The sequence below is a fragment of the Plecotus auritus genome (assembly GCF_963455305.1).
Source record: "Plecotus auritus genome assembly, chromosome: 11".
Classification (NCBI taxonomy): domain Eukaryota; kingdom Metazoa; phylum Chordata; class Mammalia; order Chiroptera; family Vespertilionidae; genus Plecotus; species Plecotus auritus.
The window spans coordinates 1,946,705-1,972,610 of record NC_137777.1 but is presented as its reverse complement, the minus strand read 5'-3'; the positions used below and the strand labels follow the sequence as shown (position 1 = coordinate 1,972,610).

Sequence of the window (25,906 nt, the reverse complement as noted above, 5' to 3'; positions counted from 1 at the left end):
CTACACATCACACCTGACTCCCACTCGGGAGCTTGTCGAAGGGGAAGGAGGAGAAAGCGGACAGCAGCGGGGCGGGAGGGGGCCTGGGGCTCAGGGAGGAGGTGACAGCCAGCGTGGCGAAGGCATGTTACCCCAAGGACATGGGCAACGCGGGGGCAGATGCAGCAGTATACGCAGCCTCCACGTCCACGGAGGGACAGGGCATATACATGGGGCTCCGGGAACAAGGGAAGGTCCCAGCACTGGGGGGGGTGGGGGGGGGAGACCTCAGACCTCAGACTCAGACAAGCCTGGGCCTGGCGCAACGACGCCATCTCTCAGCTGTGTGGACTGCCACGAAGAGTCTGCGCAGGCCTCCGTTTCCCCAGCCCAGATGCAGACACCAGCAGATGACAGGTTGTCGCCAACACGGAAAGCGAGCACAGCGCCGGGCTGGTGTTTGGAAATGCGGGGCCCTGGTCCATACCCGCCCTCGGGGCCACGGCACCCCCTCTCGGAGCCAGTTACTATTGCCTGCACAGTGAATCCTGGGCTCAGTTAGAGTCCGTTCTTAGGCTAACTTCCAGGGAGACGAAAACCAGTGCCCTGGCCGTGCAGCCGGAGGGGTCGGCACGGTGCTCTGCGGTCTCCAGCTCGCTCTCTTTCAGGGCCTGAGCAACATCAAAGCGAAGATGGTGCTGGATGAAAACCAACCTCCCTGGCTCACAGAGCGGCTCACAGAGCGGGCGCAGGAGTGGTCTGGGCGGTGCGCTGGTTTGGACTAATTAGTTATAATAGAATCTGGGAGTCAAGTGGGGGAAATTTTAATATTGTCTGCATATTAGAAGCAATAAAAACGTACTGAGACATAAAACTGGACAGTACGGACAAAGCAAGTTATAAAACGGGCTCGCGACCACACAGCGATGCAGCAGGAGGCATTCCTCAGCAAGGTGCGAGCCTCAGCCTTAGCAGCCTTGGCTCAGAACCTACTAGGAAACATGGCCGGTGGTAACCATGGCAGCTGGTGCTGGCACCCCACGGTGCCCTGACTTCTGTGCAGCAAGCCGTCCACCAGGCTCGTGTGCTGACGGCCCAGCCCGAGCGCAGAGGGCCCCATGCTGCTCCGTCCTGCACGTCCCGGCACCTCCCATAGCCTGAGGTCACATCGCTGGGTCTCCTGCCAGGGGACACTCCGGGACCGCCCGCTCTGTTACCCCCACACCCAGGACTGGCCTGGATGGAGTGAACGAAATGTTACAAGGATTCGATGCACAATGAATATCACGGAAGGAAAGTCCTAAACGTGTCACAGAACCCCAAGGAACATTCTTCGGGCCTTGCCCTTAAGTCTGTTCCAGAACTCCCCTGCAGGAGACGCCACTCCTTTCTGCTCAATCCCTATTCAGTGCTGAAATTGCTGGGCAGATTAAAGGGTTCCGTTGAAGCTTTGGTGCTTAAGCTTCGCGGAGAGAACGTCCCGTCTCTGTAACTATTACCGGGACAGATTAGAAATTATTTGGAACTGACCGGGATTTGCCATTTGGTAAGCTTTTCTTATCTGCCAGGGCTAAATAGCAGGCACTTTGCTCCTTATAACAGCCCAGGAGGAAGTCCTATTATCTGCATTTTACAGATTAAAACTGAGGGTCAGATAAACGAGAAAGCTTGCTCGCTGCTCTATAAATACGGCCTGAATCGATACAGGATGTTTTGTATCCCATAATAAGTTTGGAAACTTAGAAATAGCACCAGCTTTGGACTCAGACATATCTGGGCCTGAATTTTAACTTCTACTTGGTAACTGCTTGACCTTGGGTGTGTTATTTAATCTTCCGGAGCGGCGGGTAATTTCCACCTCAATAACGGGAGGTCGCTGTCGTGAGCGCAGCAATTGGACACGCTGTTGAAAGCACTAATCTCGCTGGTGTGGACCCCAAGCCTCTCCGGCCTCGGCACGCTCTCCCTCTCGCCGTCCTGTGCGCAAGCGGTCAATGAGCAAATGCATTTTCCCCTCCCAGCCGAGGGGAGCCTTCATTCTGCCACTGGACCCCGCTCACGGAAAGTTTTCATTTGTAACACAGCGTAAGGAAACGGGCCATTTGTTGCAAAACAGTTTTAACTACATTTGCTCTTAAGGTTTCTTAGCAGAGCTTCCGGTCGGTCCGCTATAAATGCAATTAAAATGTAACCTACGTGAGCATCCAGGGCTCCAGGGCAAAGGCTGAAGCGATGGGAGTATTCACCTGAGGGCCGTCACCGCCAGGCCTGACCGAATGAGAACACGCTGCTTTGCCTCGCTGATGACGGGACTCTTCGGGTTAAAGAGAGTCCGTGGACGGGGAGTGTGTCGCCGAGCTGTGGGGAGCACCCGGATCTGGGGAGATCTGCTTCAGGCCGAGCAGGGACCAGCCCGTGGCCATGACGACATTCCTAGGAACTCAGGCATAAAGCACAGAATGGCAGCGGAAGTGCGAGTGCGGGGCCGGTGGAGATGCGGGAAGGCACGCTGGCTCTGCTCGCACCACCCGGAGGGCCTGGCAGGCAAGGCCGCCTCGAGCATGGCCCTGAGATGGGGACATGCAGGGAGTCAGAGGAACTGAGGGAGGACCTCAGTCGGGTCAGTCGTAGGGACTGCAGACCAGCTGGAGGGCAGGGGCCGGGGCGTGGCCCAGGGAGGCGGTCTGGGTGGCTGCCCCAGGGGAAGTCACTCTGGCCTGTACAGGCAGTGGGAGGGTAGGTGGGGGGCTGAGGAGGTTCCCCCAGTTCTCAGCTGGTGAGAGTTTCATTGGAAACGGACAGGGCCTGTCGTCGGGTGCCTTTCTGCAGCCTCACTGAGACGCTGGTCACTTTTCTTCCTGGCCTGTTGGTCCCGAGAACTGCTGGGTTGTGCTGCTCATGTTAAAACCAGTCTCGCAGTCCCCGGGTAAACCCCGCCTGGTCCATATTCTACATGTTGCTGAACGGACATGCCCGGAGTCTATGCTCAGGTCCTCGTGGTCCCACACCCTCTCCCTCAGCTTTGGTGCCAGGGCAATGCTGACCCCACAGAACACTCAGGACAGTGGTCGGCAAATTGCGGCTCGCAAGCCACATGCGGCTCGGGAGCCGCGGTTTGCCGCTCTGTTGACTAATGAGTTTGCCGACCACTGACTTAGGAGTATTCACTCTCTTTCAAGTCTGCTGAAAGAAGCGTTTACATAAAACCCATGTTATTCCTCCCTTAAACGCTTCATAAAATGCCTGACTGAAACCATCGGGCTGGGAATGTTCTCTATGGGGAGGTTTTAGCAAGAAGTCCCATTTCCTTAATGGCTCTAAGGCTGTTCCGACTGGGTTCTGTGAGCAAGCCCGCCAGCCTTGTGCAGGCAGCTGCACGTCACAGCCGGGGACGCGAGGCCCGGGAGGCCGTGCTGCGGGGCCTGGCTGAAGGAAGGGCCTGTCTAACCTGCGTCCACGTCACACACTCTGTTCGGTCCTCAGAGACTCGCCACACAGCGTGCAGAATGACCCCTCAGGACCAGGACAGACGCCGGGTGCCCGCTGGACAGGGACGACGTCTTCCCGGAACCTGAGGACACACTGCCTTCTCACTTCCTGGGGGCCTCCCTCGAAGCTGCTTCCACTGACTCATTGTTTCCATGACTACGCCGTTCCTGGGTCATAGCTTCACAGGTTGAGCGCATTTCCAATTAAATCATCTTTCCTGCTTTGGGGAGATGTGAGGTAACAAGCTGGCGATGCCAGGAGGCCGGGCGATAGGGGCCCCGCAGCAGCACCCCAGGCCTGGCTCACAGCTCCCCGCGCCCCTCGGGAATCCCACAGAACCGCAGCAGACGCGCCCTGACACCGGGGACGCTGCGGCGTTTCAGTTTCAAGCTCCCCAGCAACGGACCACCGACTAATGGAGTTGCTCCCCCACAAACCTCCCTGCCACCTTTGGGGCACGGGGTCTGTCACCTGGGACATCCTGCTCCGAGTCTGGATATGGGTCCCATCCTACTCAGGCTCCAGGTTAGGAGGGACCCGGATTCTACCCTGGATCCGTCACCGCTAACTAACTCCATGAACCGGGGCGAGGCCCAGACCTTCCCTAAATCCCAGTGTCCCCCCTTCCCTGATGAGATATCTGCAAACGCCGAGAACACCTCTGAGCAGACAGCACTGCGCACGGCCGGGCCTGCAGAGCGCAGTCCACCACTGCCAGCCCCTTTCCTCCTGGGGCCTGGGCAAGAAGCCAACACTCAGGAGGCTCAGGGCGCCTGGCGGACAGACAGGCACGACTGGAAGGGACGGAGAGAACCTACAAACCACCACGGCTGGTGGGGCCAAACCAAGGCCTGGAAAGCAGGATCAAGAGGGTTGCCCTGGCTGATGTGCTCAGTGGTCAGAGTGTCGGCCTGCTCACCACAGGGTCTTGGAGTCAATTCCAGGTCAAGGGCAAGTACCTGGGTTAAAGGGCGATCCACGGCCCCAGACAGGCTGCGGGCAGGAGGCAACCAATCCATGTGTCCCTCTCACACAATGCTTCTCTCACTCTATCTCTCTCCCTCCCTCCCTCCCACTCGCTCTGAAAATCAATGGGAAAAATACCCTCGGGTGAGGATTAACAGAGAGAGAGAGAGAGAGAGAGAGAGAGGCAGGCTTTGGGCTCAATGCACAAAACTCAGGAGGGTGGTGCACGTCACCGTGCAACGGGCGGGGACCAGAGGGACTGAGCGTGTTGCATCCCCCGGAGCCAGCGCCCTCACTGGAGGAGAAGACCACTCTCAGGGTCGTTGTGAGAATTAGAACAACAATCTCCATACAAGTGCCAGACGCCAAGGATGCCCTCAGTAAACGGTAACTGCATTTAAATAATTCTATTTAAATACACATGCAAGCACCGCATTTACAGTCATTACTCAGCCCAGCCTGCACCCTCTCCGATCTGGGACCCCTCGGGGGATGTCCGACTTGCAATCCAGGACCACTGGCTCCTAATCGCTCGCCCGCCTGATCGCCCCTAACTGCCTCTGCTTGCTGGCCTGGTTGCCCCCTAATCGCCCCCCCTGCCGGTCTGGCTGTCCCCTAACTGCCCTCCTGCTGGCCTGGTCATCCCCTAACTTCCCCCCTGCCAGCCTAGTCACCCCCTAACTGCCCCCCTGCCAACCTGGTTGCCCCCTAACTGCCCCCCTGCCGACCTGGTTGCCCCTAACCGCCTCTGCCTCAGCCCCCGCCACCGTGGCTTTGTCCGTAAGAAAGTCGGACGTCCAGAAGATGTCTGGACAACCCGGTCTAATCAGCATATTACCCTTTTATTCTTATAGGTAAAACATGCAACTCCCAACTATATAAAACTCATACATCGCCACCATCACCCAACCAGCAGGAAGGGCGAGGCCCGCGATTTTTAAATCTGACCCTGTGACCCAAGACCCACACTCCAGTTCAGACACAGGAGCTCTGGCGACATGACCCCCTCTGCTTGTCCGGAGGCCCCCACGCACCCCAACCTCGCACTGCACCCACCTGCTACCGCACGTGCCTCTGGCTGCCTAAATGTCTGCAAACCAATGAGGGGGAGGAGGTGCCAAAGAAATAAGAAAAGTTTACGGGATCAACGTCTGAACGGGGAATAATAATGCAATAAATACGTTTTCAAACAAAGCAAGAGGCAGGAAGCAGCCTACTCCACTCAGAGCCCGCCTTGGTTGGACCCCCCATTCCCAGATTTCATGGAAGCGAGTCAGCAACACCACGGATGGAGCACGCCGGCCCACGGAGCCTGCGTCCCGTGCCAGCGAGGAACACCCGAGAAACCACATTCCACAAACACGGTCCCAAACACACCACCGCTGCACGCCCAAGCCACCTTCCCGTTTGGAGAAACACCCAGAACCTTGCCTCCGGAAAGGCTCGGCAGGAGCCGAGCGCCGACCCTTTGGCCAGCGGCACGCGTGTGGGGCCAACTCACCTTCGTGTGGCTCGGGTCCCCAGGCTTGCTGCCCTCGGGCGGGTTCGCGGCCTTGCTCTCCACGCGCGGCCTCACGACTTGGCGGAAGGGGCTGCACAGGGGGAAGCCGCTCACGCTGATCCCATCTGAAAGGTGAGGACAGAGTGAAGGGAGGGGCAGCTGGATGGATGGAGGAGCTCTCGCTCAGAATGAACAGTAAGCGGGGAGAGCCAGCCTCTGCCAGCCCAGCCTGCGCTCCCTGCACTCCAGTGAGCAGGGGGGAGAGCCAGCCTCTGCCAGCCCAGCCTGGACTCCCTGCACTCCAGTGAGCAGGGGGGAGAGCCAGCCTCTGCCAGCCCAGCCTGGGCTCCCTGCGTCCAGTGAGCCAGGGGGAGAGCCAGCCTCTGCCAGCCCAGCCTGCGCTCCCTGCATCCAGTGAGCCAGGGGGAGAGCCAGCCTCTGCCAGCCCAGCCTGGGCTCCCTGCATCCAGTGAGCCAGGGGGAGAGCCAGCCTCTGCCAGCCCAGCCTGGGCTCCCTGCGTCCAGTGAGCCAGGGGGAGAGCCAGCCTCTGCCAGCCCAGCCTGGGCTCCCTGCACTCCGGTGAGCCAGGGGGAGAGCCAGCCTCTGCCAGCCCAGCCTGCGCTCCCTGCACTCCGGTGAGCCAGGGGGAGAGCCAGCCTCTGCCAGCCCAGCCTGCGCTCCCTGCACTCCAGGGAGCAGTGGGGAGAGCCAGGCTCTGCCAGCCCAGCCTGCGCTCCCTGCGTCCAGTGAGCAGGGGGAAGAGCCAGCCTCTGCCAGCCCAGCCTGGACTCCCTGCGTCCAGTGAGCAAGGGGGAAGAGCCAGCCTCTGCCAGCCCAGCCTGGACTCCCTGCATCCAGTGAGCCAGGGGAAGAGCCAGCCTCTGCCAGCCCAGCCTGCGCTCCCTGTGTCCAGTGAGCCAGGGGAGAGCCAGCCTCTGCCAGCCCAGCCTGCGCTCCCTGCGTCCGGTGATGCCCCGGGAACGAGCACCCACACCCGCAGCTGGAAAAGCTGAGTGGAGACACACAGTCCAGCACCAAGTTTCCAGAGGGGCCTGCAGGTTCCAGAAGAGACCTGGACCCAGAGGCCGGGGGTGTGAGCAGGGCCTCTGACGTAGTCGCAGGGCCAGGTGGGGAAAACCCTGGCGTTGAGTGTCCCCCAAGGAGGCAGGACACTGACGCTGAGTCCCGGAAATCTTTGGGTGGGACCCCGAAGGATGACACACTAAGGGGAGGGCAGACTGGAAACAGCGCAGCCTCCCAGGGACCACGGCCGGCTCTGAGTCCTGGCAGTCCTGCTCCTGGATCCAGGCACTTCCACCAAAACTCTCCCCTCTGTCCCCCCTCCACCCGGTGTCCTTGTCTCCGGTCACCGGCATCCTCTTCCGTAATGCTCCGCTGCAACGTGTGACCCCAGGACCCGCTCCCTGCCTGCAGTCCAACCCAGGAGCACAAGCTGCTGCCAGGGACGTGGGTGGAGATCAGACCCTGGAGGCCTGACTCCCAGCCTCTCCACCATCCGGCTGAATGGCCTCAGCCAAGTCCTCTTGGAGCCTGAAGTGCCTCCTCCCCAAAGTGGGAGCAGCGGTAACACACGGACCGTGGGACTGTCGGGAAGCATGAATGAGTCATGCATATACAGTACGTATCTCAGTGCCCGGCACCGGCAAGCATCCCACAAAACCCGCCACAATTACTCCAGCGATGTGTGCGTGTCTCCAACCCCTTACGGACTGCAAACTCCATGAAGGCAGAGTCCTCGTCGCTCCCACTCCTGGATCCCCCACACCAGCTGGCCCGGGCTCACGCAGATCACGAGCCCGCAGTAAGCAGTAAGTAAATGAATTAATAAGACAAAACCCATAACTAGCCTAGTCTCTCAAGTTCGACTTAACCGCATCACTTCCCTAGCATGCAGGGAAGGCTGGGAGAGGCTGGCTGGGAGACCAAGTTCAGTTCCAGAGAGCGAGAGAGACATCTAGCCTCTGAAGGGAAAACCCACTTCCCTCCCGAGGGTCCGGCCTCTGTACCTGCTGCTCCCTGAGGCTGAACGGGGTCCTGAGTGGGGCCTAAGCACACACAGCTGGTGCCCTGAAAACAGACACCAGAGTGCTCTCTCCGCCATGTGAGGGCGGGGGGGTCACGCAGGCACCTGCAGGCCAGAAGGCCCCTCACCAAAACCCCGCCGTGCCAGCCCCTGCTCCCAGATGCCCAGCCTCCAGAGCCGTGAGAAATAAGTTTCTGTTGTACAGCCACGCTGTCTGTGGTCCTTTGTTACGACGGAGCTAACTAATACACCCACAATGCTACCACGAGAATGTCTGGATGCACGCTTCATAATCTGACATAATTAATCCACGGGATCTTATCCGTAATCGGATATTCCCAAATATAAAGTCCCACGTTCTCTAGACTCCGAGGCCTCATGGAAATCACCAGACTCTGAGGGAGAGCTCCACCATCCCCGCTAATGAGATCACAGCAGGTGAACTGGAAAAATGCAGGTCCGTCACTCCACCAACTCGGGATGCCCTCCTGGCCCACGAGCACAGCACAGTGAAGGGTGTGAACGAAGAGCTTTAACGGAGAAGCCCCGTGCTGCTCTCAGATACACGGAAACTCACTCGGGTCACGGGGCGCCCAGGAGGCTCAGGCAGCGGAGTCAGTGAGCGCCAAGCAAGGGCGGCCGCGTGGTGCTGCCGGGACCGCGGAGTGCCAATGGGAACGGAAGCGCTCACCGTCGCTGAGGTCTTGGAGGAGGTTCTCCTGGCATGAGAAGTCCAGCTTCGCCTGGATGCTGACGGTGAGCGTGGCCACCTGGCCGGGCTGCAGGGGAAACTGGGCCAGGGCTTCCTCCAGCTTCCAGCTCAGGAAGTCGCCGTACAGCTTTTCTGCAGTGACAACACAGTGCGATAGCGATAACGTGACTGAGGCGACGGGAGGCTCGCTGACCCCCCTGGGAGGTTCTGACGCACTCTCCGAAAGCCAAGAAAAACGCAAACCACTGCGAATGTGACAGATCAAAGCACCAGGAAGTGCCAGGGTCCTGGGTGTGTGAGGAGGAGGGATGAGGCGCCAACCTTAAAGCCAAGTCACCTTAGCAACCACTGAGCGGCTCCCTGTGGTTTTCTACACGGAGTGTGCCTGGCGCACGCTCATAAATGCACAGTGTGCTAACGGCTCACGCTGCCGGAGTCCACCCCTCCAGTGCACTCATGGAGATGCCCTGTGCCTCGGGCCTGCTGAGCTCAGTGGCCCACAGAGAGCCCGTCAGAGGGGTGCATGGGCTCCAGGCGCTAGACCCACTCAGGAAACCCTGGCTGCAGGTGACAGGTGGGTCCCAGGTGGACACTTCTGAGCCTGCGAACGCCCCTGCATTCATTCGCTCAAGAATGCTTCCTGAGGGTCTACGACAGAAAGGCCGGGGACAGGTGCGCCCTCTGCTCCAGTAGCCTCCTGCGTGCGCTCCTCACACATGACCAGAACACCACGTCCCCGAGGGCATCAGACAGAGGGAGAAGCTTTCAGATGCTCTGAACGCGGCACAGAAACGGGTGTCTCTGCGAACAGAGACGATAACACTGCTGAGGGCAAACCTGCCGGGAGCACCCACCTTTGGAGGCGAGGACTCTGGAGGTGACTTCCAGCTTCTCCAAGGGCTCCACTCCGATGTTCTCCAACTTGATGACAAGCTGCTGGGTCTCTCCGTTGTAAAGCTGGACAGACACATGCGTGGATATTTCGTCACCAGAGGCAGGTTGCAAGGAGTGTGCAGACCTAAGGTAATGGTAATAACAATAATACATCGTAAAAAGGAAGAAGAAAACCAATGCATTTTAGAAGTATTCATGTCACCGCACTTAGAATTCAGAACTGGGGACAGGAAATCCGGGCTTTAAACAGGGAACTCAGCCCCACCAGCAGGAACAGGAGGGTGAATTGGCCACAGAGGAGCGGGCAGACCCGAGTGCGGTTTGTACGCGCCACAGGGAGCTTCAATCCCCACTGTCTGGCCCAAAGCACAGAAAAGAGGGCTTTAGCCAGTGCCGCTCTCACAGCTGCGCTGTGCAGGGAGAAGCCGACGCTTCAACGAGTTGGGCTCACGGACCAGTCACGCCGGGCCCAGGTCTCTGGTTCCAGCCCGGATAGAGAATTTGCTTTTGATGTCAACAGCAGAACTCTTTGCCTAACCCAAGACCACGAAAACTTTCTTCCAGACGCTTTACACCTTCAGCTCTCCCAGTTCGTTCCAGGATCCCTTCTCAGTTCACTCACGCGACGTTCCCCCTGCCTCTGGTCTCTCAGGCTGCTCCCTTAGCGAGAGAACCCTCCTGTCCGCCGCTCCCCTGCTAACTCCTCCTCCCGCACCTCTCCCGTGGCAGGTGTGCACGCCACTCCTGGAAGGACTCCCGCAGCCCCTGTGCCCCCAGCCCTGCCAGCGTCCTGAGGACAGCGCCCTGGGACTGTCGCTCCCTGTCCATCTCCCCGCGGCACTGGAACTGCCTGGACAAGGACAGGGCTGGTGTGTCAGGCCTGCGCCCAGCGTCCAGCACAGTGACCACGACATGTGTGAGGGAGCCTTTAAGACATTTCAGAAAATACCACGACACAGCTTACAAAAACAGCCAAGAGGGTCAGCATTTTCCGTAAGAGCCAAAACGGAGACAATCCCCAGTTCCAAGAGCAAGGGCATGAATGGTGATGGTATTCCGAGATACTTTTCACGATGTGCCTTCTGACGTCATTGAAGTAAATGTGTTTAGCTTATGTTATATGCTTATGCAAAAAGTAATCTATCCCACTACCTATAATGTAATTAATACGTACAGGGGTTGGCAAAAGTGGGTTTGCAATTGTGAGTACCCAAAATGCCAAGTTTATTCTTATATTACTATTAATTACTGTACTGTTTATTTGTATTATATCTTTTTTGTTGTTGTTGTTCATCTCACCCAAGGATATTTTTTCGTTGATTTCAGAGAGAGTGGAAAAGAGAGGGAAAGATAGAACCATCGATGTGAGAGAAACACATCGATTGGTTGTCTCCTGCACGTGCCCCGACCGGGGCCAAGAAGGAGCCTGCAACCGAGGTACGTGCCCTTGACCCGAATTGAACCCGGGAGCCTTTGGTCCGCAGGCCGACGCCCTATCCACTGAGCCACACTGGCTCGGGCTTATGAGCGTTACTATCGTTGTTACCCTGCGTCCTTACTTAAGGGTTTATCTTCTAGGTACTGACGCCGGTAATTTAACCCCATGTGCCCGCCCCTCACTGATCTCCCAGGAACTGTGCCTGCAGAGGCTGACTCCACACCGTCTGCTCTGGGTAAGGAACACTTCCGCTTCTCCGTTCGCTGTCACAGAGCCCAGCGCTCCCTGCTGCCCCGACAGCCCTCGCCCACACTCTGGTCGCCAAGCCGAGCCTGACCCCGGATCCCGGTGCCCGAGAGGTGCACACGGAGCGACGCACACTGAGCCATCGGCCTCGGGGCCACGTGCTGCCCGGAGGCCGGCGCCGGCTCTGCGGCGTCTACCTGGGCAGAGACGTGCCGATCTGCAGTCTGGGCAGAGCAGGAATGACTTCGACTGTGGAGCCATTGGTCTTGATTCCCGGGAGGTTGTCCAGCAAACAGTCGCTGAAGACGCCAAAGACGGTGGTGTGGTAACCTGGGAGACAAGAGGAGGGGCTTCCAGTCTCAGGCCTGCGGGCAGCCCCGTAGTGAGAACAGTGCAAACGGAGCTGAGGTTGGCCCGTCACCCGCCAGTCCCACCCACGGGCCCCACGGCTCCCCCGGAGGCGGAGCTAATTGCAGCACCCGCGTGCCCCCCTCACCAGGCTGCCCACGCCCCAGTGAACACGTGCACGTGAGGTCTCTGTGCACTGGGCTCTCTGCACAACTTAATGATATCGTGTCCCTTTCCTGGTGTGCTTTTCAAATGCAGTTGTCTATGAAGTGAGAGTGAGAGCCAGCATTCCTTCCCAGGACATGACGTGACTTAAGTATTTGAAAAAGGGTTCCAAGTCTACGCTCCAGAGCCGATTCTTGTCATCATCACCGCCACACGAGACGGTGCCTGCTGCTGTGGACAGCAACGACAACCTAAGAGCTGCACAGCTTCCACAAGAGAAGAAACTCCCTTGGCTACGTAAGCACTTGGAACTGTTCAAGCTTTAAAATGGCCTTTGACGCCCTGGCTGGTGTGGCTCATTGGACAGAGCATAGGCCTGGGGACTGAAGGGTCCCGGGTTCGATTCCAGTCAAGGGCACATGCCCAGGTTGTGGGCCCGATCCCCAGTAGGAGGCATGCAGGAGGCAGCCGATCAATGATTCTCTCTTATCATTGATGTCTCTCTCTCTCTCCCTCTCCTTTTCTCTCTGAAATCAATAAAAATATATTTAAAAATAAATAAATAAATAAATAAATAAATAAAATGGCTTTTGAGGCCAGCCAGCGTGGCTCAGTGGTTGAGCGTCGACCTATGAACCAGGAGGTCATGGTTCAATTCCTGGTCAGGGCACATGTCTGGGTTGTGGGCTCGATTCCCAGTAGGGGACATGCAGGAGGCAGCCAATCGATGATTCTCTCTCATCATTTATGCCTCTATCTCTCCCACTCTGAAATCCATACAAATTTATTTAAAAATAAAAAATAAATAGAACGGCTTCTGAAGTTTTGAGGTAGTATTACAAACAACGTTCCCTATGTAAAGAAATGAAGCAATGTCTGGTGGTTGGGACTAGGATGCTGCTGACGGGTGACAGGCCTCCGTGAGGCAGGGCAACAGAGCGGCCGGCTGTCCTCCCTGACCGGAATGGGAGAGAAATTCCCCTTACCGTTCACGGAAATCGTCCCCGTCGTCTGGGGGACCCCGACGAGCGTCACTGGGTAAAGACCAGACTCGGCCGGGAGGGAAAGTGCCGCAGGAAGAGACTCGAACTCCACTCCACTCGTGAGGAGCCCCTGGAACAAGCGGCGGGCGACATGAATGAGCGCAGCCCAGACCCATAAGCCCGCTCAGCTCCAGAGCAGCCGGGGTGCGGCCACGGACGGGCCGGCCCAGGGTTGCTGAGGGAGAGGCTCTCACAGAACTCAGGGGCAGTGGGGACGTGAAAGTGCGTTCACACGGAACAGCCGGGAACGGGAGCAGCGTGTGCGCCTGGACCAAGCCCGCTTGGCATTAGCCCCGATGGCTATTTTCCTGTCCTGACTGGGTTTTGTGGTTCTGCCAAATGGGAATGTAAACGAAGAGGAAAAACACCAAGCGTGGAAATACGTCATCCGGCATCTATGGAGCAGCAGCTCATCTCCGTGGGTGCCAGGCACACGCTTGACAGTGAGCGAGACCGAGTCCCTGGCCTTAAGGAGCTGCCCCACGACCGGAAACTATGCAGGATGTCAGCTCTGGACTGCCCCACATTGTAACAGACATGGCCCAGTGCAATGAGGCAAGAAAAGGAAATAAAAGGCACATAGACAGCTATTCACACACACACACACACACACACACACACACACACACACAACTGTGGCCACAGAAAACCCTACGGAATCCAAGTGAAAAAACTAATAAGTGCATTTAGCAAAGTGGCCAAGTCGTCATTTTAAAAAAGGAAAGGTATTTCTGTAATAGCCTAGAACAGTGGTCAGCAAACTCATTCGTCCACAGAGCCAAGTATCAACAGTACAACGATCGACATTTCTTTGGAGAGCCAAATTTTTTAAACTTAAACTTCTTCTAACGTCACTTCTTCAAAATAGACTCGCCTAGGCCGTGGTATTTTGTGGAAGAGCCACACTCAAGGGGCCAAAGAGCCGCATGTGGCTCACGAGCCGCAGTTTGCCGACCACGGGCCTAGAAGAACGTGATGATGTTGTGAGCCGAGTCCTCACGCTGGAAGAAGGGACACAGGTGTGGAATGGAGGAAGGCAAGAGAGGACTTATGGAGACGGGTTAGAGCTGGAGGTACCACTGTGACGTGGGGATTTATGAAATGTGTGTTTGTGCTGTGCATTGGGGCATGAGTCTATGAACACGTATGCAGGGGCATGCATGTAGGCACATATGGACATACATACAGGTAGATACACGTAGATATTCATGTCTGTGTGTGCATGCATGTAGGCACATATGGGCATACATGGTTGTGTGTACATGCATATAAGTGTATGTGGGCATGTGTGTCTGTGTACATGTGTGTCGATACATGTGTATGTCTGTGTGCATGTGCACATAGGTACATATGGAAGTTCGTTTCTATTGTACATGCATGCACAATTGTCCTACCTCTGTCTACAGAAAGCACCCAGGAGACACTGCAGCGGCAGTGAGCACACCTGAGCCAGGTTTGGAGCCGAAGTGTGAAATGACCCAACCACGTACAGAACAGATGTCATGGGCAGGAGTGGAGCGGAAACCAATTAGCTGGCTGGTGCCTCTAGGTGAGACACAGCAGCATTCTGTTTCTTTTTAAAATAGCTAACGCAAATACGGCCAGCTGCTAGCGTTTTCTAAATGTGGATGGTGGATATGTGAATGCTGATTATTCCCTGTAACACGTCCTATGTTTTAGATAGTTCATGACCTAATTTTTTAAAACCTGACCATGACTGGGGGGCTACCTCCTAGTGTCTTTTTTTTTTTTTTTTTTTTTTTTTTGAGAGAGAGAGAGAGTAGAATGGAGGGAGACAGAGACAGAGAGAAACGCAGATGGGAGAAAGACACATTGATTGGTTACCTCCCGCACATGCCCTGACCTGGGCTGGGGACTGACCTGCGACCCAGCTACGTGCCCTTGAAGGGAGAACCCGAGACCCTGTGGTGCACCAGCCGACACTCTAACTGCTGAGCCACACCAGCCAAGGCTCCTAGTGGTAATTTTTATTTTAGTCTTCGTTCTTCCCAATTTTTTATTAAAAGCTACTTTTTTTAAGATAAAACCTGTATAAGAAAAAGCAGGAGGCAGAGGATACTTTGATCACTTTGGGGAGGATTGTCTAAACAACTATCATTCCCCGTTTGGCCAAGAGACAGACAGTCCCTGGAGAGGCCTGGTCACAAGCCAAGCCGTAGGCCAGCCCGTTCCCGTACCGCGGGGGGCGGCACCCTCGAAGGCCCGCCTCTAACAGCCTCAGCACTGTCAGCTCAATAGGCAGCGGACGCGCTAAGAACTCACACAGACTCAGAAAACTGTGCCGCGTGCTGAAGGCCTGAGCATCACTATAAAAACGCCCGCCCGCCCGGGAACGCTGACTCACCTGGTGCTCTCAGCCGAGCCGTCGTCATCCCTCCCTGACTGCACGGGGTCCTGTGGCCCCTCGTGCACCCCACACCACAGCACTGACCACGTGACCACAGGGACCGGGTCCCGGTGCCCCGCCCGAGGCCTGGCCACGGCATGGGCACTCAGCCACACACCTGCACGAAGCACCTGCCCTGGCCCCTGAACGGGAGTCCGAAAACTCCGAGTGTCTCGCTGGGAGCCACACCGCAGGCCTCTGTGAATGCTCACGCAGGGGACGTGCGCAGTGGGCTCTGCCCTGGGCTCACGGGGACTAGCCTGGGCAGCCGGGACAAAGCCCCCTCCCACAATGGAGTCAGGTGAGCACTTCCGACAGACACCGCTCCCTGGTGAGCTGGAGCGCCCTGCACACAGGACCAGCACCCGGGTCTCAAGGCTGAGAGAAGGCCCAGGAGAACGATGAGAACGTCACCCTCTCCCTCAGCCTTGGTCACCCATCATCATGCAGCAGCAGCGTGACCTGTGGTCGTCGCACGCAAACCTCAAGGAGACGATTTCAAGTCCGATTTCCAACAACTAGATGCGAGGTGTGTCCCAATCAGAGGGACCTCTGTCCACTGATTCCAACACCGACCGAGCGCCAGGCACGAGAGGCTCGGGAAAGGTAAGGTGCGCTGCCCACTCACCAGAGGCTGACCAGCCCTGACAACGCAAATCAAAGCCGGGCACAGCACAGGTGCGCCTCCCGCGCCAGGTGCACGGCTGACAACGCGGGTTCTCTTCCATAGGTGGAGTCACACATGCTGATCTACATGCGACTTGACATGGATGCTATTTTGTTGTATTGACAGCAAACTTCAATACTTCATGTCAAATTTACTGAAGGTGTTAACATCATAGATACTTTTACGCTTAAAAATGTCGAATTTTGTGCCAAAAAGAGAGCATTTGCGGGAAGTTTTAATTCATTATTTTGAAGAAAAAGTTAACATTTACTTCGGGAAGCTTATGGTGAACATGCTCCCTCTCAAGATACTTGTGAACGCTGGTTTAAACGCTTTAAAAGGGATGATTTCAATGTGAAAGACAAAGAACGTCCACGTTAACCGAAAAAGTTTGAAGACCAACAATGACAAGCATTATTGGATGAAGATGCGTGTCAAACTCAAAAACAACTTGCAGAAAGATTACATGTTGCTCAGCAAACAATTTCCGATCGTTTACAAGGAATGGGAAGGATTTTGAAGGAAGGAAAATGGGTGCCACATCAACTGAAGGAGAGACAAATGGAAAACCGAAAAGTCATCAGTAATGTGTTGCTTCAACGGCACGAAAGCAAGTCTTTTTTGCATCGAATTGTGACTGGCGATGAAAATGGATTTATTTGGAGAATCCCAAATGCACAAAATCATGGGGTGATCCAGGTCAACCATCAGCATTGACTGCAAGGCCAAATCGCTTCAGAAAGAAGACAATGCTCTGCGTTTGGTGGGATCAGGAAGGTGTGGTGTATTATGAGCTTCTAAAACCAGGTGAAACCGTTAATACTGATCGCTACAGAAAACAAATAATCAATTTGAACCACACTTTGATCTTAAAACCACCAGAATGTGCCAGAAGACACGGCAAAGTAATTTTGCTTCATGATGACGCACCATCACACACTTCAAAACCAGTTAAAGACACATTAAAAGATCTTGCCTGGGAAGTATTAACCCACCCACTGTATTCACCAGACCTTGCTCCTTCAGATGACCACTTGTTCCGATCGATGGCACACGCACTTTCTAAGCAGCCCTTCAAAACATACGAAGAAGTGGAAAATTGGGTCTCTGAATGGTTTGCCTCAAAACAAGAAAAGTTCTATTGGGACGGTATCCACAAATTACCTGAAAGATGGGGGAATGTATAGCTAGCGATGGACATTACTTTGAATAAAGCACTTATGATGTTTCTCTTGAAATTATCTTGTTTTCCTTGATTACAAAACCCGCCATTATTAACCGTACACCTAGTATTAGGTAAAAAACACACCTTCATGGTAAGTTGGTAGTCAGCCCCAAAGGGTCGAATGATTGGTGATACATACCATGTTCTCAACTCGGAGTTCAAAGGGCATGGGGTTGTAAACCATCAGCTGAACTTCGCACACATCTCCCTGCACCCACTGGAAATCTAGAAACACACACACAGGGGCCATGTGTTAGTTGGTACTCTGCGTATTTGACATGGTTTCCTCTGGAAATTCCTTTCTCCGGCGAAGCAGCGGGCATAAATATCGTCATGAGGTAACCAACCACAGCTGGCTTCCCCACGGGCTTTCTCGGAACCAGACCAGTCCTACCGCCACTTGGGTGCCACGTGACAGGTATTTCTTGCCGTCAGCAGAGGCTGATTCTCGCCATCAAGCCAAATGCAGCCTCACGAAACCAGTCCCGACAGCACCCGGCTGGGCGTGGAGCCGCCAGCCACACAGCTTCCCGGGCCCGAGGCCAGTTAGTGACATATAGCTTCTCCCCTCTCTCCCCGCCGTAACACAGTGGCTTCTCCTCCCTGACCACTCCCAGGGCAGCTGCCCGGCACCCTGTGGGAGGCAGAGTTCTGAGAAAACGCCCAGCCTGGGGCAGGTGCCCTGGGCGAGCCTCTCCCCTGCGTGCGAACATGAGGAGGCGGCTCTGCTCTGTAACAGAGGTGAAGGGATTCTGCAGACTCAGGTCTCCAATCGGTCGGCTTCGGGTCAATCAAAGGGAGAGTGCCCTGGGTGGGCCTGGTCTAATCAGGTGAGCCCTGTAAAAGAGACCGTACCAAACCCTTCCTGAAAGAAGAGAGTCAGAGCCGGAGAGGGCCTCTGGAGGCCACGTGGCAAAGGCCCAGGAGCGGCCTGGAGGAGCTGAGCGCGGTCCTGGCCGACAGCTAGCAAGAGAAGGGGGGTGTCCGTTATACAACGCCCCCATCATACAACAACACTCGTTCGTGGAGACTGGAACTGTGGCATAAAGATCCGTGATTCTTCAAACCTCTAGGCGGGTCCTAGCTGATGAGCATGTTACCAAAGGGACAGAAGCCGCGGAGCGTAAAGTGCATTTCCTGCCCCTGGGTATTCAACCAAAACTTGTATTCTGGCTGCAGCTTCTGTTCATCTCGGAAAAAATCTGGCCTCACCCACCGAATGCATCCTCAGCCCAGGTGAGCAGGTGCTTCCCGCTGTGCCGGGGAGCCAGGTGATGAAGGCGATGCCCCGGCTGTCCCACCGCCCTGGCTGGGGCCTGAGCGCGGCCGCGTCCTAACTCCACCCAGGCAGGTAGGTGACTGAGATTCGCCGTCTTACTTTCCATCTGTAAACGGGGACTAGGACGGCTGCCGCGCCGTGCAGTGATGAGGATCACTGCAGCACAGAGGACTGTTCTCCTAAAATGAAGCCTCAACGATTTCTTAAGACGGGAGAGGAAAAAACTGAGGCAGGGCCGGCCCCGGGGCTGACCCTGCAGCCGCACAGCCCCAGGCGCCAAGGGCCCGCACCCCACCCTGAAAGGAAGTCCACCTTTCATCCCCGCGGCTCACAAGCCACGCCAGGCCTTGGACATCCCTCCACTCATCGCCCTGCTGCAGTCTGCACGCGTCTCCGCTAACAGAGGCCTCCGGCTTCTACAACTCCCACAACATCCCCTTTCGTGACACAGATTTTTAAAAACAGATCTATGGCAACTGCCCGACGGAGGCAGCGAACTGATATGCCGAGAGGGGAGACTGCTCTGTGCAGATGCCTGCACATGCGTGAAGGCTTGGCTACGCACGACACATTGCGGGCGGGCAGGCGCGGCGAAGCTCGAAAGCCAGGACGGGCCTACCGATCTTCTTGCTCCGCTCCTCCCCACGGCTGTGGGCAATGATGGGCGAGTAGATGAAGGGGCTCTTGGTGGCCACGTTCTGACCCAGCAAGCTCTTCATTTTCTGCGGCCGGAGGCTGGCAGGGAGGTTCAGCAGCTTCACGTGCCTGCAGTTTCAAACGGCACAGAAATGCGTCACCTGCCTTGTTAGCTGGGTGTCAGCGGACACACCCCACAGCAGCCTGCGTCAGGAGAAGAGTGCATCCCACAGCGAACAAACTGAGGGAAAGAAACGGCTGCGATCCGGCGGGGCAGCGCGAATGCTGCACGCGGTGGCCGGACCCTCCCGGGACGGGGCGGTGACCCTGCAGCCGGAGGGCCCAGGCAGCAGCCCCGAGGTCGGCGGGCCGGCTGAAAGCAGAACTGCAATGAGCAGCTCTGTGTGCCTGGGGCCGGGGCCAGGGCCAGGCCGGCCCCGGACTCGGGCCCCGTGTCTTTGAAGTGCAGTGAGCCCCTCAGACTGCTGGGAGGACTCGAGCTGCCCCGCTCAGGTTCCCTCTTCTCCTCGCCTCTCTCCTTCCCGCCGAGCACCCACACAGCAAACAGAGGGCAGCCCCGATCGCTCGCCCCCAGGCCCACAAGCGAAGGTCAACAGCACCGTTGCTTTATTGAGGGGAATGACTGGGTCTCCGTCGGCCTGGCTGTACCTCATGCTGCTTTCCCCACTGACGGGTGCTCAGCAATGCTCACGCTCCCACCAACCAGCCTGCGTGAACCGCAGGTTCACTAACCCATGGAGCAGGGGTCCTCAAACTGCGGCCCGCCGAGGACATGGATCCGGCCCGCCGAGGACATGGATCCGGCCCGCCGAGGACATGGATCCGGCCCGCCGGGGGCCGCTGCCTGTCCTGCTCAGCAGCCGACGCGTCCCGGGCCCGCAGTGCACATAGGAATTTGTTCATAGTTTTTTTTTTAAACTATAGTCCGGCCCTCCAGCGGTCTGAGGGACAGTGACCTGGCCCCCTGTTTAAAAAGTCTGAGGACCCCTGCCATGGAGCCAGCGCACATCCAGGCCCTGCAACCGCTTCCATGTACTCCCTCGTTACACACCACACCTGCCCCGTCGGTTCCGGTCAAGGCTAGACCCCCAGCCCTGGTCAGGGTGCTGTGGGAGGCAACCAGTCGACCTGTCTCTCTCACATGGCTCTCTCTCTCCCCACCCCCCACCTCCCTCCCTTTCACTCTCTGTAAAAAAAAAAAAAAAAAAAAAAAAAAAAAATCAATGAAAAAAATATCCTCTGATGAGGATGAAAAAACTAATAATAAAATATGCAAAGGAATCCGAGGGCGTGGTCCGCCAGACAGGTAGAGCAGGGCAGCCACGTCACCCATTCACAGCCAGAACCGAGAGCAACGTCTTCTTGGGAAACGGGCCCCGGGAAAACCAGTCGCGAGGCCCTGACTGTTCATGCAGCAAGAGGCGCCGGCTGTTCATGCAGCAAGAGGCGCCGGCTGTTCATGCAGCAAGAGGCGCCGGCTGTTCATGCAGCAAGAGGCCCTGACTGTTCATGCAGCAAGAGGCGCCGGCTGTTCATGCAGCGAGAGGCCCTGACTGTTCAGGCAGCGAGAGGCCCTGACTGTTCATGCAGCGAGAGGCGCCGGCTGTTCATGCAGCGAGAGGCCCTGACTGTTCATGCAGCAAGAGGCCCTGACTGTTCATGCAGCGAGAGGCCCTGACTGTTCATGCAGCAAGAGGCCCTGACTGTTCATGCAGCGAGAGGCGCCGGCTGTTCATGCAGCGAGAGGCCCTGACTGTTCAGGCAGCGAGAGGCCCTGACTGTTCATGCAGCGAGAGGCGCCGGCTGTTCATGCAGCGAGAGGCGCCGGCTGTTCATGCAGCGAGAGGCCCTGACTGTTCAGGCAGCGAGAGGCCCTGACTGTTCATGCAGCGAGAGGCGCCGGCTGTTCATGCAGCGAGAGGCGCCGGCTGTTCATGCAGCGAGAGGCCCTGACTGTTCAGGCAGCGAGAGGCCCTGACTGTTCATGCAGCGAGAGGCGCCGGCTGTTCATGCAGCGAGAGGCGCCGGCTGTTCATGCAGCGAGAGGCCCTGACTGTTCAGGCAGCGAGAGGCCCTGACTGTTCATGCAGCGAGAGGCGCCGGCTGTTCATGCAGCGAGAGGCGCCGGCTGTTCATGCAGCGAGAGGCCCTGACTGTTCAGGCAGCAAGAGGCCCTGACTGTTCATGCAGCAAGAGGCCCTGACTGTTCAGGCAGCAAGAGGCCCTGACTGTTCATGCAGCAAGAGGCCCTGACTGTTCAGGCAGCGAGAGGCGCCGGCTGTTCATGCAGCGAGAGGCGCCGGCTGTTCATGCAGCGAGAGGCCCTGACTGTTCAGGCAGCGAGAGGCCCTGACTGTTCATGCAGCGAGAGGCGCCGGCTGTTCATGCAGCGAGAGGCGCCGGCTGTTCATGCAGCGAGAGGCGCCGGCTGTTCATGCAGCAAGAGGCCCTGACTGTTCAGGCAGCAAGAGGCCCTGACTGTTCATGCAGCGAGAGGCCCTGACTGTTCATGCAGCAAGAGGCCCTGACTGTTCAGGCAGCGAGAGGCCCTGACTGTTCATGCAGCGAGAGGCGCCGGCTGTTCATGCAGCGAGAGGCCCTGACTGTTCAGGCAGCAAGAGGCCCTGACTGTTCATGCAGCAAGAGGCCCTGACTGTTCATGCAGCGAGAGGCGCCGGCTGTTCATGCAGCGAGAGGCGCCGGCTGTTCATGCAGCAAGAGGCGCCGGCTGTTCATGCAGCAAGAGGCCCTGACTGTTCAGGTAGCAAGAGGCCCTGACTGTTCATGCAGCGAGAGGCCCTGACTGTTCAGGTAGCAAGAGGCCCTGACTGTTCATGCAGCGAGAGGCCCTGACTGTTCATGCAGCAAGAGGCCCTGACTGTTCATGCAGCGAGAGGCCCTGACTGTTCATGCAGCAAGAGGCCCTGACTGTTCATGCAGCAAGAGGCCCTGACTGTTCATGCAGCAAGAGGCGCCGGCTGTTCATGCAGCAAGAGGCGCTGCAGAACCGACAGTGTGTTTGTTCTTCGAAGCTGCCACCACCGGGAAAGCAGAATCCCAGGGACGAGACGTCCAAGGCAGGGAGTATTTTTAGAGACTTCGGGGACTGCTGACATTCTAAAACCTGACGCCTCGGCATGCTGTTGCTAATTGGGGCCGTGAAAGCAATGGCGGCACTAACCAGGAAAGTGACACAGACGGGCAGGGGGCGACCAGGAAAGAACTCGCCTCGCTCCCCTGCTTTTCACTCCGTCGACCCAACTCCAGCAGAAACACACCTGAGACCCAGGGGAGAGCTCTGCAGACGGGCATGACGGGCACTGGCCACCTCTGCCCACATCAGGACAGCATGGAGGTCGCCCACCCCTCCAAGTCCACGGCTAAGACGGCCGAGAGGGCATGAACCCAGCCAGGCTGGTGATGGGACCACCCCCTCGGACTCCTGAATGCTGCGCGCACATCTCACTATCTTCAAACACCCCGAGGGAGGTGATAGGCTGGCGATACCCAGCGGGACGGAAGGGCTGGGCCCGGGGGACCCCGGGGGGGAAGGGGGGGGGGCGTGGGAGCCGCCTCCTAGCAGTGCCTGGGAGGCTGGCTTGCCCGTTTCAGATGACGAGGAAACCCGCCCTGCCTAGCATGGCCTCCGGGCCCCTTTTTAAATAAGTGCCTGCAACCCTTCCTCAGACGGTGTAATTAACCTAAGAGTTTCCGTTTTCAAAGCACCACAGCCACTCAGAGCAACTCGAAGCTCGTTCCGACTGGAGGGTTTGGATCCTCATCAATAAAAACGGCCTCATTAACTGCAGAGCTCTCACCGGGCTGAAGGAGTTCAATGTTGGTGCATAAATAACAACCACCATCAGCCATCCCTCCCCCGACCCCAGGCCAATGACAGGCCCACGGGCTTTCTGTCAGTGGCACGTCCACTCCGCTCCCAGCTCCTTCAGGAATTCGTGACTGCCGTGTGCACACAACGCACGTGACTTCTGGGCAGTAGCAGTCTGGGCTGGCGTTATGGGCTTGCTTGTGTGGGAGGTCCTGCCGGGATAAAGCCAGGCACTTATACTTTAGTTGGGCCGTCTTGGCTGGAACCCGGGGAGGAATAACTGGTCTGGGTGTGGCAGCCCCTGGCAGAGGCCCCTGGGCAGCCCAGAAACCCGGGCTCCGGGACATGCTGGCCGTCCTCTCATCCCCGGGACACCCCTCACACTTGCTAGGAGTGCTGATGAGGTCCGATGAGACACGAGACAGCCAGCGACAAATGGAGACGGGTCCAAAGGTCTGTGTTCACGACCAGGGCCAGGGCTGGGGCCCCAGCGCGACGCGCACCTGCCCGCACTCGTGCGCCGTCCTACCTGACGATGGGCAGCTTGGTGAGGGGCACGGGCGGCAGGCTGAGGCCGTCTGCGAGGGTGATGAGCTCCATCGTCCCAGGGCACTTGGACGTGTAGCTCTCCAGGCTCTGCGTCACGTCTTTCTTTTCTGAAGAGAAAATAGGAATAAAGCAAAGGTGAGGCCAGAGTCCACGTGGGAAGCTTTGATTTTATTTAAGCAAAAGTAAACATCTCGGCCCAAACCCTGACAGCTCAGTGAGCCCCATCTTCCGACAGCGACAAAGGGGCAGCGGCCACAAGAGACAAAAGGAAGCGGGGGCTTTGTTGGATGCGTTCAGCCGGCCCCGGGTGGCTGCTCCGTTTCGGGCCTGTGGGTGCAGGGAAACGACGTTACTGCCCTCTACATTGCATTTTCCAAGCAAGCCAGCGGCGGGCCGGGTGCAGAACCGGCATCCTTACTCCTGAGCCAGGACTCTTCCAGCAGTCACCAGTCCAAGCACATGCCAGGCCCGGCCCAGGAGTCTGCGTCCGCCTGCACAACGATATTCAAGAGAAGTTCAGGTCTCCGTTTCTGATGCCGGAAGGGAGCCTGGCGGACGACCATTTCCCCACCCGCCCAGCCGTGCCCAGGAGGACGGAAGAGGACACAGGGTTGGCCCGTGTCTGTGATGTGTCCACCACCCGCTCGCAGACTGCCACGGCGGCCCCACGAGCGCTTTCCAGCTCTAAAATGCGTGTCGCAGAGGAAAAGGCAGCGACCACGTGACGGCAGAGGGCTTGTCATAGATCACGTGTCTGGTCTGGTCACTATACTGTTACAAGGATCAAGAAATTTGGGGGGGAGGGGGAGTTAGGGGTTCACTCCTCGGCCACTGTTTCCCCTGTCACTGCGGACAGACCTGGAGAGAAGAGTAGCAGGACCCCCGGGGGGAGGCCACGGCAAGGCAGTCTGACCTGGTCCGCTAAAGGCTTGCCCTCCCCGGCTGCCGTGTGCGCCGTGGGGAAGCACCCAACCTTCTGAGCCTGTTTCCCATGTCAGGAATGACCACGGACGAGGGGGATGAGGAACCAGAAACTGGCTGGTAGACGTGAGCACGGAGCCCCGGGAAATGAGGGTGCCTTCCTGCCTCTTCCGTTTTGCCGCACGGCCGCCCAGATTGCCCCAGTGAGTGAGAATGCAGAAGACACACAGATCGCTGGGAACGTGACACTCAGCCAGTTAAACCAACTCAGCTCTTCTTCACTCTGCACACACCCAGCAGCTCCTCGGTCCAGCTCCGAGGCTGGGGACGGTCACGTGCCACCGCTACACTGATGAGCGACCTGCCAGGCCAGCAGGGGGACACGCCCCCCCCCCCCCCCCCCCCCGGGACCAGAACTAGAGCCTCTCTGTCCTCAGCAGAACGCGGATGGACGGGCTGCAGCACAGCGAGCCACGCTGACGCCGCCGTGGCACCGCCTGCACCTGTGACTCACTTGGTTTACACAGCGACACCTCAGGGGCCCTGATGAGCAGCCATTCAAGTACAGCAGGAGATTAAATGTTTCCCTCGTTCTCCTCAAGCACATCAACATGATTTACCACAATGAACGGCAACTCTTTCAGGCCACTGGCTGCCTGTCTCGTCACCCAGGTAAAGCACCACCTAGAAACGAGTGAAGGGTCCCTGGAGATCCCAGGAGGGCACCCGCTGGGGGAGCCGCCGCAGAAGGAAGCCTTGCTGCACCGTTCGAAAGAATGTGCGCGCCCGATCGGAAGGCATGGCGAGGGAAGGTGAGGCACGGGGACAGGACGCACATCCAGGCACCCGCTGGAATGACGTTCACCAAGCTCTGCCGTCAGATGGAAAATGCCTGTTATGTTCTGCGGAAAACCAGGATGCAAAATTATATTTATGAGTAAATTCCATTTTAAAATAATCCCGTTTTTAAAAGAATAGCCAACAATACTCAGAGATACTCGGCAATGCCACGGCGTGTGCCTGGCAGGCCACGCGTAACCTTCGCCTCTGTTAACGCTCCGGGGAATTCTAAGAGGAGCACCCATTGTTTATATAATAAGACAAAGTGAGGTAAACACTCATAACTGAATTCCCACAGCAGCTTGGTCAGGAAAACCAGGGTTTCTAAAGGTTCCACGTGAGTAAAGACTATGGCGTAGGAGGAACTCCGGGGGCCTGCGCTGTGGCCGAGGGGGTCCCCACAGCTGTCCTGGGCCGGGCTTAGGAGCGACATGCGGGGCAGCGACTAGCATTTAAGAGGACTTGCTACATGCTGGCCCTGGGCAGGCCCCCTGCATGCGTCACCTCCATAACTAGTCCCCGAAACCTCGTGTGCGGGGGCCCCTGTTGTCCCTGCTTTACAGAGGAGCACCCTGAGGCTGGAAGGGTCTAGCCCCCGCTCAGGGCGCCCCCCTCGCCTCGCTCAGCCGCCTGTCTCACACACTCCTCTAGCCGCTAGCTAGCACGGCCCCGCAGCGCATCGCTGGGGCCTCCTGCTGGCCCGTGG

At 57.3% G+C, this 25,906-nt stretch overlaps 1 protein-coding gene across 1 annotated transcript in view; it reads right to left on the bottom strand.

Moving 5' to 3' along the window:
• The window catches only part of TRAPPC9 (trafficking protein particle complex subunit 9), a 171,600-nt gene that overhangs the window by 105,331 nt on the left and 40,363 nt on the right, over positions 1 to 25,906 (bottom strand). The window contains 8 exon segments of the mRNA XM_080646835.1: positions 5,936 to 6,060; positions 8,672 to 8,824; positions 9,547 to 9,710; positions 11,468 to 11,600; positions 12,770 to 12,896; positions 17,265 to 17,350; positions 19,024 to 19,169; positions 23,420 to 23,546. Coding sequence (XP_080502961.1) covers positions 5,936 to 6,060; positions 8,672 to 8,824; positions 9,547 to 9,710; positions 11,468 to 11,600; positions 12,770 to 12,896; positions 17,265 to 17,350; positions 19,024 to 19,169; positions 23,420 to 23,546 — 1,061 coding nt within the window.